The sequence below is a fragment of the Bombus vosnesenskii genome, unplaced genomic scaffold, assembly GCF_011952255.1.
Source record: "Bombus vosnesenskii isolate JDL3184/JDL3185 unplaced genomic scaffold, Bvos_JDL3184-5_v1.1 scf7180000013309, whole genome shotgun sequence".
NCBI lineage: Eukaryota > Metazoa > Arthropoda > Insecta > Hymenoptera > Apidae > Bombus > Bombus vosnesenskii.
In genome coordinates this window covers 1,734,275-1,749,231 of record NW_022882958.1, presented here as the reverse complement: position 1 = coordinate 1,749,231, position 14,957 = coordinate 1,734,275, and the positions used below count along the sequence as shown (strand labels likewise).

The 14,957-nt window shown below is 41.0% G+C and overlaps 1 protein-coding gene across 1 annotated transcript in view; it reads left to right on the top strand.

Moving 5' to 3' along the window:
- LOC117234787 (dual specificity tyrosine-phosphorylation-regulated kinase 2-like) overlaps positions 1–13,796 on the top strand; it is a 44,376-nt gene extending 30,580 nt beyond the window's left edge. The window contains exon 2 of the mRNA XM_033496322.1: positions 12,301–13,796. Coding sequence (XP_033352213.1) covers positions 12,301–13,437 — 1,137 coding nt within the window. The 3' untranslated portion in view covers positions 13,438–13,796. The remainder of the gene's footprint in view (positions 1–12,300) is intronic.
- The last annotated feature ends 1,161 nt before the right edge of the window (positions 13,797–14,957 follow it).

The window sequence follows — 14,957 nt, the reverse complement described above, 5'->3', positions numbered from 1 at the left end:
TAAACGTTAAAGAACGCGAGTTACAAGAAACGTCGCGCGACCTGGTTGCGCACAACATGCATCGCGGCATCGATTTTCTTTTTCAATGAGAACGATGCGGCCGTACAACAGTACGATTTAATCCGTTCAATCGTCGATCGGATTTTTATTATCTCTGTTATGCGCCGTTTGTTTACAGAATATTTACTCCACACGTTACATCGTTACGTTTTATGGCAAGGGACGAGAATAAAAATACGAGATGTTACAAGGTAGTTTCGTTGTAAAAGTAATTTTGTGGGCATTTTGGTCGAGAGTATATTATCGTATAATAAAAATTATATTATAATAAAGAGAATATTATAATTTAATTTTAAAGTAAATTTAATTTTAAATAATAAAGAGAATTTATAATTTAAGGAATAAAGGAATCGAGTAATTTTGTAATTTTAATTGGCAGGAAAAAATGTAGTATGTTACGACGTAAATGGTTATCGGTAGGTCCCGCGATGCGTTTTAGATACTTGTAGATCGAATTACTTAATTTTCCACTGTTACATTTCGATTTTTAACGTGTTTTTTTTTTTTTTTGTAGCTTAAAATACGCGGATATCCGATAGTCCGCGGAGTTTTTTACGCATTTGCAGAAATGCACAATTTCCTTTCTACCGATTAAGCAAAATGTCAACGATCTGTTATATGATCCAACGAAATTAATTAACAGTTATAGAACGTACTTGTAACTCCGTTTGTATAACTTTCCAACATCTAAACTTCCTGCATTGCCTTCATATTTTTGCATATCAAATTTTCTATATGAAATATGTTAATTCGCGCGCTGTATTTATATGTGCGATATCACACGCTCGTCGTCCGCGTACAGAAACGCGTACATCGCACAGGCACAAACGCATGCCAACTAAAACACGGTTTTAAAACGCGTTTGGCTAGCCGACACGCGAAAACAAAGTTAATATTTCTGTCGAATATCTACCAGTGGTATTATGTCCAATATTCTGCAACAGCAAAATGTATTATAGAACGATAAAATTAGCGGAATAGATTGCGCTAATTATTTCCAGCAATTAGTCTAATTTCTTAATTCCACGGTTACGCTGTGCTAAGCATTAATGTAATGTAAGTAATGCGCTTAGAGCATCCATTGTCGTTAGCATTTTCGTTCAATTTCCGGAATTGAAACACGGTGGCCTAACGAGGTAACAGGGATACGCAAAAATCCTCGATCTTATCGTTATAGTATTCTTTTGTACGGAGTAGTGGGAGCACGTCTATCGATCGTGAACTGAAAAGCAGTAGTAACCAGAAACGTAACGAGCTGGCCACATTGGCTTTCCCTGCAGTCGTCAACGGTGACTCACAGCTCCCTGTGGTTATCGTCTCGAGGGACAACGATTCAACAATAAAGTGGATCGCCCGACTGCCTGGTATCCTAACGTTCGTTACAATGTGGCTCGCCATGTTATCTCATTTTCACCATGATTTCTACGTAAACGACTTTACGAAACTGTTACATAGCAACTCATAGCAGGCATTCGAACATTTACCGGAGAATTTTTCTTATAGGTATATTATGTTTGAAACTTTTTGTAATTATAACTATATAATTACTTATCGTATCGATATATTATAACTTATAACTTATAAGTTATAATTATAGAAAATTGTGGAAGCAACTCGAAAATGCGTGTAAAAGTTGTAAAATATTTATTGCAAACGTACGTTCAATGAAAAATTGATGTTACAGCATGGATAGTAACGTCAAACGCGCAACTAGTGTTGAAGATAAGTCTTTTATATCGTAGTCTATTGATATAGCGAATAACAAAAATGAATAATTGTTTAAATATATTGATGAGATTTGCAAAACGTAGGTATATTTCCAATAAATATTTTCCAACTTCTGTATACGGTCTCAAAAGGCGGCAATCGTGGAACTGTTCGATAATAAATCGTCGGAACGATTGTCGAAAAATCACCGAATATCGAGGGAAACGTATACAGCACGATCTGCGAACGATTATCGTATTTTGAGATAAATGTGGACAGGATTAGATCGGAGTTAATGCATATAATTTTGGAAGCATTAGATGACGCGGATAGCATTAGGATTATTAGACCCGATATGAACGCATTAGATTCAATACAGGCGACCGTTGGTTCGTCGAACTCAATGCGAAACTCTGGGTTCATTACACTCAATATAAGTCATATCGGATTCATTGGCTTTGATTTGGACACATGTGGGTCATTGAAGACCGTACACACTAAGTGAGATTTAATTTAGATCACGCTGCTTCCCTTAGAGCCGATACAAATCGTGCCGAAAATTTGTAGAAATTATCCGAAATTAATAGACCATGCATGGATTATTCAAGATTCTTCGAGCTTTATACGGATCACCCATACGTTTACTGTTTGTGCAACAAACGATAGAAATAGTCTGGAAATTTATAGAAGAAACGTATAGGCTCGTAATTTGGACACCAACGAGCTACTAGCAATATCGCAAAGGTCGAGGATACGTGGATAAGGCTACATGGCTACGCACGAGGCTGCGTAGCTTTGAACGATACTAATCATGTCCTTTGATGTTCAGAGTTTTGTCTGCTCTCTGCGAAGTCGAATACCGAATCGATGGTTTCTACGGGTCTGATAGACTCAAAGCCTCTGTGTAAGCTCTTAAGCCAGACGAGCTCGAAGGTAGATAATTCAGAGTTCATATTACTGCGGTGTGACGTCCGTCAATTTCTACGAATCCAGGATGGCTCCTCCTATCGATTTTTGTTCTATGTTTAAGAACTATCGTGCGTGCACCTGTATGATTTTCCAATCAGCCATGTAGATTTCTACAGTTTTCAGACAAACTACGTCGATCTGAACGCGTTGTAAGTACGTGGGAGCATCAACTTCCGCTGGTTCGGGGCTACTCTATTTCGATTTCCATCAGTCTATAACAGAACACATCTGTGTCTATGAGTTGCAGACTATTAATATCCCCAAGCTTAGATTCGACGAACAATTCTAATTAAATAACTTCTAGTTACGTGTGAAAAATATACGCGTGTACCATCCTGGATGGTTCAGTACGATCTATCGTTACGGAATCGTGCTTTCGATTATATAAAAAGACAAGTGGAAAAATACAGAATAAATAGAAGACTGGACGTTTGCATTGTCCAGTAACAAGGGACACATGCATCGTTCAAAATCGATAATTCCCATCGGAACGAGAAAAGTGCATCTTAGCATGCATTTGATCAATGCGTATTAATTACACGCTCGTGCTACGAGCTTGTTCATTGTGCAAACATTCAATCCGCCTGCTCTTCCTGTTACGACTCATTACGAACAACGTTCTAGTTTACGTCTTCTGTTACGTTGCACCATTGTAACATTGCACCGACCTGCGAATCACGGATTCAACGTCCATCGATATTACGCAACGTGTTTTCGTTGGTACCACGCTTTTCCGCGTTATCCATGTCAAGGCAGATCAAGCAGATGCGTTTAACACAGTTATTATAACGTTTTCGATACGTAACGTCGATTCGATTATCGGTCACATTCCGCGTGTTATCTGTTTCTAGATCCGTGTGCGTCGAATTCCTTGATAGTCATCGTAGAACGAAACGTCTCCAACCTTGACCTTTTTTCGTGCTCTCTGTCGCGTTACTCTGATCGTTTTCGATATTTCCTCGACGATTTTACATCTCTGTTTTCGAACGTTCGTCATTACACTCGGGGGTTCGCACGTAAAATGCATCTCCATGGCAGAAATTAATAAATTACAACCGATGGCTCGCGAAAGTGTTCGAACGCTTGTAGAAACCTTGCACGAATATACAGGGTGGTTGGTAACTGGTAATACAAGCGGAAAGGGGGTGATTCTACGAGAAAAAAGAAGTCGAAAATATAGAATAACAATTTTTTTTTTAATTTTTTTTTTAATTTTTCCATCAAAACAACGATCTACAGTGAACCGCACAGTACCGCACGCGTACCGATCGAAAATTCAAAGTCGATTTTCTCGAAAACAAAACTTCGAACGAAAAATTTTTATTCTATATTTTCGACTTCTTTTTTCGCCTAGAATTACCCCCTTTCCGCTTGTACCACCAGTTACCAACCACCCTGTATTATGTGCATTATACGAAACATTTTGTTTATTTTATTTCATTAGCGCTGTGGTGAAGCACGATTATCGGTAACATTTTTGGAAAGTTTGAAGCAGATTTGAAAATACGTAAAGAGAATCGCACGATATTTTACAAAAGTCACGAGATTTAAACGGTACCGATAAGTTTCGATATTCGGTCGATATCTATCGCGCGAGCTGTAACAGAAGCCAATCGTCAATTCCGTAAATTGAAAATTATAAAAGTTTATCACTTTTTATGTCATCTTCTTGCAGTAAATAAATTAATGGTATGATAGCCGTTTCGAATGTGTAAATCAAGCGCGAGTCGAACCCCAGTCACGTTATTCGTACGCTGAAATGAAAAAATCACCGAAAAGTGGTGTTGATTATCTTTTTCTAACGAGTTCAATATACGTACGCCGACGATAAACGTTTTGTAGCGTTTGTACTCGTATTTTTATATCCTGTGTATTCAAGTTTTATGGAGATGATCACGCATCGCGATAGTCCTGCGAGGAGTGTTTAAGTGCTTTCGTGAGCCACCTGTATCTATAATTTTAGCTCGCTCCTACTTTAGCATACACGCGATATATCAGTGTTAGGAGTTATAAATTAAAATCTTTTAGCTATTTCTGGATATAATTCGTTAAACGTAATCGCGAATGCTATAAGAATAATTGTAACGTAAATCTGTCGTTACAATACGAAGACCACGGCGAAATAGAATTTCGAGTAGAATTAAAGTTCAAGGTTCGTCGGAGACCTTCGGTATCGGTCGATGAAAAAAATCGATCGTCTGGCAAAGATATAGTAGTCGCGTTACCATACACATCGTTGATTACGGATATGTCAAAGGCGCAACGTGCTTTAATTTAAGTCTCTTTAAAGTCTCCTTAAACGCTCTCATCGTGCGCGTATCTCTGGATATCCTTTTTGTATCGTTCTATCAAATAGTCTTTTCAGCCAAGTTACAAGAAAGTGCAGAAGTACGATGTTCTCTTGAGAAAGATTTCTAGATTCGAAGACGATATTAGACTTCGATTCCTGTGCTTTTTCAATTTTTATTTCGTCGTTATTTCTTTTCCTTTCCTCGTTATTTCTTTTTATCTTTCTTTGTCTCGCCTTAAGGGCCGACGTTCACGGGGGTAATACGTGTACCACATTTTGCGCCTTCCTCGATAGAGAGACACGTTGCCTGTGGGTGCAGCTCTGCTTCATTCGTTGGACGAGAAAAGAGAAATAAGAAAAAAAAAAAAACAAACATGAAACAATAAAAGTTTCATCTTCTTTTAAAGATTCGATTTATCAAACGGCCTCATGATAAAATATAAATTATTGTTACGATGATATTTCATTACATATAGAAGTCTTTATTTCCGCCTGCTTTTCCGGCTCTTCGCGCTGATTTCCATTTATACTACAACATAGAACAATAATCTTGCGACTTACGCACTGACAAATTCTCGTCTTAGATGATATTTCGCTGTGGAACGAATGGAAATAGACACGTATAACGGGTCAAGTAATCGACATCGAACAAGAATGCGAAGAAGTGCATTTATCGCTACGATTAAGCTCCGTTACATTATTTTGGAACAGCGTTATCTTTGTAGGCCATAGGTTATAGATTATAGGTTCAATTATTTAATTTTAAACCGCTTCATCCTAGATCTAAATTTCACACGATAAAGAACGCGAACATTATCTGTCATGGAAAGTGTGGAAGACACAGAATTAATATTAAGAAGATATCTTAAGTTTGGACAAAGTTAAAGCAACCTATGTTCTTCGTGCAATCTTCGAATCTAAATCGTTATGGTCGCTTACGATCCAACAAAATTGGTCGAGTTAAAAGAATTTGTTACACGACTTACCATCGATCCAGCAAATTTAAAAAATCGTCCAACGATGATATCGAATAATTGAAAATTACTGTAAAATCTGTCTTGTAAAACGTTGCTCGCGCACGTGAAAGGAATTCCGACGAGTTGGATGAAGAAACGCATCGAGGAGACGTTGTAAAAGATATTGGAAATAAGTCTGGTTCGTTGGATCGATGAATTGCTTTTCCATCGGTTGCATAGACGTTGGCCAGAAAGAACAGGACAACAGCGGTAGACGTCGAGCGACAGATTTTCCCGAGGCTGGTTGGTGGCTTCGCGTGAATAAGTAGCGCGCACAGGTACCACCTGTTACCTCGAAAGCTAAACAGCCGCTCCAATTAGGGGAACGAGCTTCTTTTTATCGCTGTTCCCGCAACGGAATGAAAGGGAAACCGCGAATAAACATTTTTCTCGTCGTATCTCGTTTCACGGGTCTACGATAAAGCGTCTCTCAGTGTTGGACAATTGCTGACCCCTTTCTTGAAAACACATCCGGTGTATTCTGCCGAGCTTTGTTAATTACTCGCGAAACGGACCTGCTAATTACAGGCCACAAGAGAACGATTGCAGCGGTGATCCTTCGTGTCGAAGAGAGTCGTGTTAATAAAAGAACAAATTTCTCGATGCTCTACGTTATAGCGAAGAATCTCCCGATCTGCCAAGTTGCTTTATTTTATACGTTTTTCATCGTGAAATTAAGACAATACATGTTCTCGAATTTGAGAGATCTTTTAAAATCTGTTTAAGAGAATACGGTTAGGTAGAATGATTTAGAGGAGGTAACAAGATGAACAGGTGTTGGATCAACCAATATAAACTCGCAAGATTAGCTAACGACAGCAAAAGTCAGGTAATTTGGAACTTTTCGATTCTTTCCTAATCTACGCGTCGTTCTCCTTCAAAATTTCCCGGTTTCCACGTGATTAGAGGAAGTCGAATAATTTCCAACCATTTCTATTAATCTTATCATGTTTAAACTATAGGTATTTATATCGCAAATATTCGAAAAGGTACAAGGATAAGCAGAAATGCAAAGCTCGCTCTCCGCGTCAAAATCCGTACAAAGATGAACGTACATATAAACATGCGCGGTCCGTGTGTTGTTTCTAATTTAAAGCAGCCTAGGAAAATAAATAAATCTGCCAGGTGAAAAACGCAGCGAAATTCGTAGTCCTCGCGGAAATTTCTCGCGTCGATGCGAACAAACGGCGCAACATCGCATACATCGCGCGCGCATTGTGTACGCGTTTCGGCGCTGTAAAATATTCTGCCACGAATATGCGGTCTTCTTTAACTCGTGCAGTTTGTTCCGCAGTAAGGACGAAAAAAGAGAAAAGAAATGGATGCAAATCGATTTTCAGCGACGACGTCTGGGAACAACGTACATATTTTGCAACCCAGTGACACTCTTTCAACCGCGAGGAAATTTCATTGAACGAAAACGGGTAGGAGAGACGTCGTAAATCCGTAACGTACAGTTGCTGGTAACACTGTGCTCGCGATAAATTAGCAACGCAGCTGATTGTTTAGCGAAATGTGCGCGTAGCCGGATGCTCGCGCTTGTTTACATCGTTTCATAAAGTAACTTCACGGTAGAAGCGCGAATGCGACGTACGATCACTGAACGAGACAACAGACCCATATATTCCCTTACGATCGACGTAGACTATATCCGAGAAGATTTTGCAAATCGTCCTTAACACCGGAACTACCGAACCAGTCGAAATGACCGGTTTCAGATGTCGTATCTTCGCGAGACTTCAAATAATATGTAGACATTTGTAGAGGATTGATCTTACCGAATATCACGAATAACAGTCTATATATTTGTGAGCAATTTATTACAGATATTAATTCGACACAAAGCACAAGTCCAGGTATAGTAACTCTTACGAAATAAATACGCGCTTGTCAAGAAACTCCGTATGTACGTCTGATGCGTCTGTATGCTTATGCTGAACTTCTACGCTCGTCATTTGTTTCGTCGTTTGTTTATTTATACTGGTCGGGGGACAGTCGGAAAGTTTGAACTCGACTACGTTTGACGGTTGAAAATAGCGGCGACATTGTTTTGCTCAGAGTTCATTACTCCTTGCAATACCTGTGACCTAACGGGCATGATATTCCGAAACAAAACGACAACAGGATTTGAATTTGTCCTGCTCGCGTGCCGCTACACATTTTTGACAAAGTTAGCGTTGAATTTCATTGGGAAACTTGGATGACAAACTCTTGAACAGTTTTGGATGGATGATACGCCATAGCGCGTATCGATGTTCGGAATTCAGAGATTCGACCGCTCTCCGTGAACCTCAAAAGGTTAAAGACTTAGACTTGAATGAATCGAGGATTTGGAAGGTCAGATAAATTCCTGAGATACAAACTCGAGGATCACGATGGTTCCCGTATGTCCCATAGGTCCCATTGGTACTCTCGGGACAAATGAACGTAAATAAAATCCAAAGTTCACGCTAAATCTAATATAATTTTTGTAACGATGACCTATGTCTATTTCTATGAACCAAAAACGATTCGTACGAGTCTCTGTGTCATATGTGACATTTTACGATTTTTGAGTTAGCTGTGTACACGAAGTTAAGGTAAAGTAAGTTCACGATAAAAGCTTGGACGGGTTCGACGTACGATCATTGAACTAGATGGCAAACCCACACGTACGAGCATGTTTTCTAGGGAGCGGCCAGGACGACGTCCGTCCCTCTGGGACGACTTCCGTCAAAGAACGTACCCTTCAGCGGGCTTCCGGCGCGGTAACCGTCGAAATCGATCAAGTGTGTCACTTTCTATTTACGTTGACGCGTTGTACGCGCGGGAACCCGATCGTTGGGATCGTTTTGCTTTGCTTTCGGCTACACATTGTACGCGAACATTGACGTATACAGGGCGGTTGGTAACTGGTGGTACAAGCGGAAAGGGGGTGATTCTACGCGAAAAAAGAAGTCGAAAATATAGAATAAAAGTTTAAAAATTTAAAGAATTAAAAAAATAACGTCAATCGAGACAACGATCTACGGTGAGATCCGTTATAACGAGACGCGATAAAGTGCACGCGTACCGAGCGAAAATTCAAAGTCGATTCTCTCGAAAACAAAGCCTCGAACGACAAATTTTTATTCTATATTTTCGACTTCTTTTTTCGCGTAGAATCACCCCCTTTCCGCTTGTACCACCGGTTACCAACCACCCTGTATATGTTCGTAGAGGGAACGAGTGGATGATAGTTTTCACGCGAAAAATCGATATCTTTCTCCCAGGCAGTGCTGCTTCGCTTTAATAAGGCAACACGCCGGTTTCTCGTTGAAAAAAACAGGCACGTTCATGGGAAGTACGTTTTCAAAGCGGATAAGTTGATACGTATGGTAGGTATGTGGTAAGCGTGGATCTGATTGAGTCATAGATCGCGTCGAGTGGGTGATTTGCGAGTGCAGCGTAGACGAGAGAAGATTGAGAGGACCGAGCGGAGAAGGAAGATATCATCGTACGTTTACGTTGGTCGCGATTCAGACGCGTTTTCTAAGAACGTAATTGGAAATGCATAGACGTCGTTGGAATGTACAGTGAGGCGTGAGATTGTTGTTACGCGTGTAAAATATTTGAAAGTGTACGTATATCAATTTGGAAAGGGGGAATAATTAAATGATCATCGCGCGGGTGGCAAACGTAGCTGAAATCATCGTAGAAGCGGTTTAAACTAAATCGCGTATCTCTAAGATATATCTTCCTAATGATTCGAATAGTTCAAGGTAGCGTAAGAGATAGTTACGAAAGATTCAAATGAGACGCTCGGTATAAGCATACAAAGACATTTCACTCGCTCTACCCACTGATCCCACGTATCTTCTATCTTTATGCTCCTCGCTAGTACATCGGAGTGCGTTAAGTTCGAACCAAAGCTCCCAAGAATAGCTTAGACTTTCGACTATACAACTCCGTTTATCTGAATATATCGCGAGACAAACAATTCGTGCATATAACTGACGTTCATGTAATGGAAATTCATTAGTTCGTCCTACTACTACCTTTGGTATCTCGTCCGAACGTGTTCAAATATGTGGGCCCAATTCGTAGAAATTCATTGAAACGGATACTGACGCTTCTTTTCGATAAATATGATAAAATAAATTGTTCCATCGCGTATTAATCTTTAAGCAACTACCGAATCGCAGGTCTAAATGTCGATGAACTATGATCGTCCAAAGTTCTAAATTATAATAAAGTAACGAGAGCTTTGGAAGCTTCCGAATTTTTAGAAACGAGTTCAACTAACAAAATATGACGCTTTTGCTTGTATTCTTGGACACTTTCTTACTCGGATGATCTAACGCTTATCCAACAGAATAGATCCGGTGTTCGTGGCTATAATCAGGGATGAACGCTCGTAGAATGATCGTTTAGGTATCGAACAACGATATTACAGCTTATTGAAATTTGCATAGGGCCTGGTTCGCCAATAAACCGAGCGAACCGCTATAATCCTGGATAAATTCCAACGTGGCGTTCCTGTTGGCCGCACACGTGAGCACTCGACGTTGCCCGAAATATTAAAGTAGGCCGGTAGCAAAAACAGATATGATCGCACAAAATTATCCGCTGCCTTGGTCAATTTTCTTTAGCCACGCCTTTATTCTTCGCCGACGTCTTAATAGTTTGTAATAACGTCAGGCGAATGTTCCTTCTTTTCAGTCGAAATAGCTCGTTGACAATCCAAGCAAAACTTCTTCGCTCTTACGTCTCTTTCTTATGAACTTTTATCAAGAAAGAAAAAGAAAATTCGAATTTTTGATGCAAGAAGTTGTTGTATAGCGATAAGTATCTCATAAGTTTTCTAGATATCTTGGAAGTCTAAGATAACGGAGAAGTTAAGATGGAACGTGAGAAACCAAGTTTGCCTAGGAAATTTGAAAAAACATATTTCATTAGGGAGGATTAATCAGCGTATATCGTTGCTATATCGCAGGTTTTATATTTACTTATCGACTATATACAGGGTGGTTGGTAACCGGTGGTACAAGCGGAAAGGGGGTGATTCTACGCGAAAAAAGAAGTCGAAAATATAGAATAACAATTTTTCGTTCGAGGCTTTGTTTCCGAGAAAATCGACTTTGAATTTTCGCTCGGTACGCGTGCACTCTATCGCGTCTGGTTATAACGGACCTCACTGTACATCGTTGTCTCGATGGAAAAATTAAAAAAAAAAATTTTTTTTCTATATTTTCGATTTCTTTTTTCGCATAGAATCACCCCCTTTCCGCTTGTACCACCAGTTACCAACCACCCTGTATATATCAACTATATTAATATTTACTACGTATAATATGGAAAAATATACAAAATATCCAAAGTAGAGCACTCGTTGTAATATTTGGATTAGGATAGGTATCAAATGTTGATACGTATACGAGTTTCACTTATTCGTTCTATTCATAAAAATAAGAATTTACATAAGCATGCAATCTAGGCAGCAAGAAAAATGACGGACCATTATCAAAGGTTGGTCCTTTCGTTAGAGAACCGTGTTATTTTGTCACGTTCCGTTGCCAAATGTGCCGTAAACGATACTCCGCTCTGATTTCATGCAGACCACGTAGAGTATTCATGATACACTTCAGACGGCTCTTGGATTTCGGAGCGTATATCGTCTCGGAGTTTGCGAATGATATAGTATTCCGTCAGCGTGACTGACTATTTAAGATCTTCTGGAACTATTAAAACGGGATTCCCTGGTATTATCAATGACAGTATTTATCGATCCGCGTCTAATACCTATTATTGAGATTAATCGTTGTCGTTCAGAGAATATACGATAAGAATATAAATCTTCTGGAGACATCGGGAATAATGGGAGCTCGGTGAAATAATAGCAGAGACGTATATCTTTTTATAAACGAAATGTGTACAGAAAACTACACGTAATATCTGTATTTATCCGGAGAATTTTATTATAAGTTTGCAAACGTTTACAAGCAATAATTTAACCGCTCTTTTTCTTCCAACCCGGTGTAATTATTCGACACGCGATACGTTAGACTCTGTAAAAGACGTTCAATAAAATCAGTTATTCGATTAGCAGTTATTAAAAAGCAAATTATTCGAAGTAGTTAAACCGATACGCTGATGTTTGAAACGGTAGTACTGTTTAAAACGGTAAACTGTAATAATCACCGGATCATTGACAACCAGTCTCATAATCGAAACGCATTATTGTATAAAATATACTCTCGCTTAGTTGATGGTTAAAACCTGTTTCTCTTTATGTTCCAGGTGATAGACTTTGGTTCGAGCTGCTACGAGAACCAACGCGTCTACACGTACATTCAAAGTCGCTTCTATCGCGCTCCGGAGGTGATCCTTGGCGCTAAGTACGGTATGCCGATCGACATGTGGAGCCTCGGTTGTATCCTGGTGGAGCTGGTTACCGGTTTCCCATTGCTACCAGGCGAAGACGAGGCGGACCAACTAGCCTGTATCATCGAGTTGCTAGGCATGCCACCGCCTCAGCTGTTGGAATCGGCGAAACGGCGCAGGCAGTTCATCAGCTCGAAGGGTTATCCGCGCTATTGCACCGTTATAACGATGTCCGACGGATCGATCGTATTGAACGGCGGTTTCTCCAGGAAAGGCAAAGACCGTGGCCCACCGGGTTCCAGGAATCTGAGACAGGTGTTGAAAAATTGCGATGACCCGTATTTCCTGGATTTCATTCATCATTGTCTCAAATGGGACCCGGAACAACGGCTGACACCTGGCAAAGCGTTGAAACACATATGGCTGCGTCGCAGGTTACCAGAGCTTCCAGAGAAAACGAACGACGCTCTGCCAGCGTTGCCGGCAGCCTCTGCGCCGCCTACCTCCGCTTCCGGCCTTCGTACTTCCGCGTCCGGTAGGAAGAGCTCGACCAAGTCGAACACCCTGCAGACCAACAATACGGAGAACACGAACAAGGTGAAACAGTTCAACGACATCTTCCACACAATGTCTACCATTTATTCGGCGCTGCAACGTAACGACGGTACAAGAGCAAGAGGAAAGGGCCAACCGGTGGCAACGAATCATCAAGCGGCAACCGTCAGCAGTCATCCATCTTTGAACTCTATTAGTGGTGACGCTAGTAGTAGCGGCGGTGGTGGTGGTGGTGATGGTAGCAGCAGTAGCACTAGTGGTGGTCAACAGCAACAGCCTCAGCAGCAGGCACAGCCGCAGCAACAGCAGCAGCAGCAGCAACAACAGCAGCAGCAGCATAGTCACCAATTGCAAGGAAAACAACAGCACAACAATGGTTCGCACGGCTCGCACGGATCTCACGGTTCTCAAGGATCCCATGGTTCTCATGGATCGCACGGATCCAACGGATGGAGCATATCGTTCCTCGAGTGGCTGGAAACGGTGGACAATGATTAGCAAGGACATTCTCGAGGAACCGAGACGATTCGTAAGAAATACGAGGTCAGCCTTACTACCTTTTTCTAACACGTTTACCGTGTGATCGATACCGTGATCGTTGGCCTCGTGTCTCGTTGGCTCGTCGGATAATCGTCTGTCTCGACGGTCGTCTTTCGACGCGTTGTCACAACTCGTTGTCGAACGATACCGGGATGTACTAATGGTGTTCCTGCCTGTGGTAATATATTCGCTCGACGAGACAAGATTCCTCGGAGTCAAAGGAGAGAGAGAGAGAAAGAGAGAGAAACAGAGAAAGTGGCCTCGTCTTCGACCTCCGGATACTACTGTGATCTACGCGATATGTTACTGCAAAAAAAGAAAAAAAAAAGGAAAAATAAGAAAAAAAAAGAAAGAAAGAAAGAAAGAAACGAAAGAACTGGTGAAAAGGGCTGAAGGGACTGAAAAATCGATCGCGATACCTCGAATCATGTACCTCGCCTAGCTTGGCGTTGCTCTCCAATTTGCTTGTCCAGGATCCGTTTCTCGTCGCCGTTTGCTCGAGAAAAGGTGGCGTTGCACGATCTCGGTCGCGTTTGATCGAGGACGATTGCTTTTGATGTTCACTTTTGTGGTCGACCACTCGATACGATTCGCAAAGATATCTCCCGCTGTGTGTGCGTTAACACGTTACGTGTATTCGTTCGTTCGTATCTTCTGCGTCGCGTTTGCGTCCTATTATCGCGAAAACAGGGAGGACGACCACCGAGGTTATTGTGCCAAGGGAAGCAGGGGAACCAAAGATTTGCGCCACGTCGATGAATCGATTCTCCGAAGGTGAGAAGCGGGTAGTCGAGAGGTTTATTCAGTTGACGCGCGACCGTTCTCTATGATACCGAGGAGGAGGGTCGCTCGGCGAAGCTCGTTCGTGGATATTTAGGACGTGGATATGTAGACATTACCGAGGCGCCGCAATACGAGGACCTTTTCACGTTCAACTAAGAAATCTAATAATCAAAGGGCATGTGCCTCGCTGAATAGATCGATCCGAGAAGCTTTTTAGGTCAGAAAATTCCTCTGTAATACTATCGGTATCGAGCAGAAGGGAAGGTTGATTTTCCCTCGGGTGTGCCAGCGTAATTGTTGATTAAAGGAGATCAAGCTTGTCTCCTTCGGCTCGAGCCGAAGCATCGATCAAACGGGACACGACGATAGTGAAAACGATGGATGCTGTTTTTCCAAGAACATGAAGGAACCGACGTCGATATCGAGAAAAAAAGATTCATAAGATACAAAGGCATTAGCATTCGCTACGCGTTTCTTTTTCTTCCTCTACCTTTTTAATGTAATTTCAATTTCGTTCTCTTTCTTCTTTCTTTTTAACGTGACATTCGAAGTAAGCATTTTAGCCGCGTTAAATTATTTCGAGCGAAAGTGCCAAGCTTGATCGCAAGTTCCTTTATCTTTTTCTCGCTAAAAAAAAAAAAAAGTGAATAAATAAATAGACTGCGCGTGAACGAAAAATGAGCTTCTCGAAACAG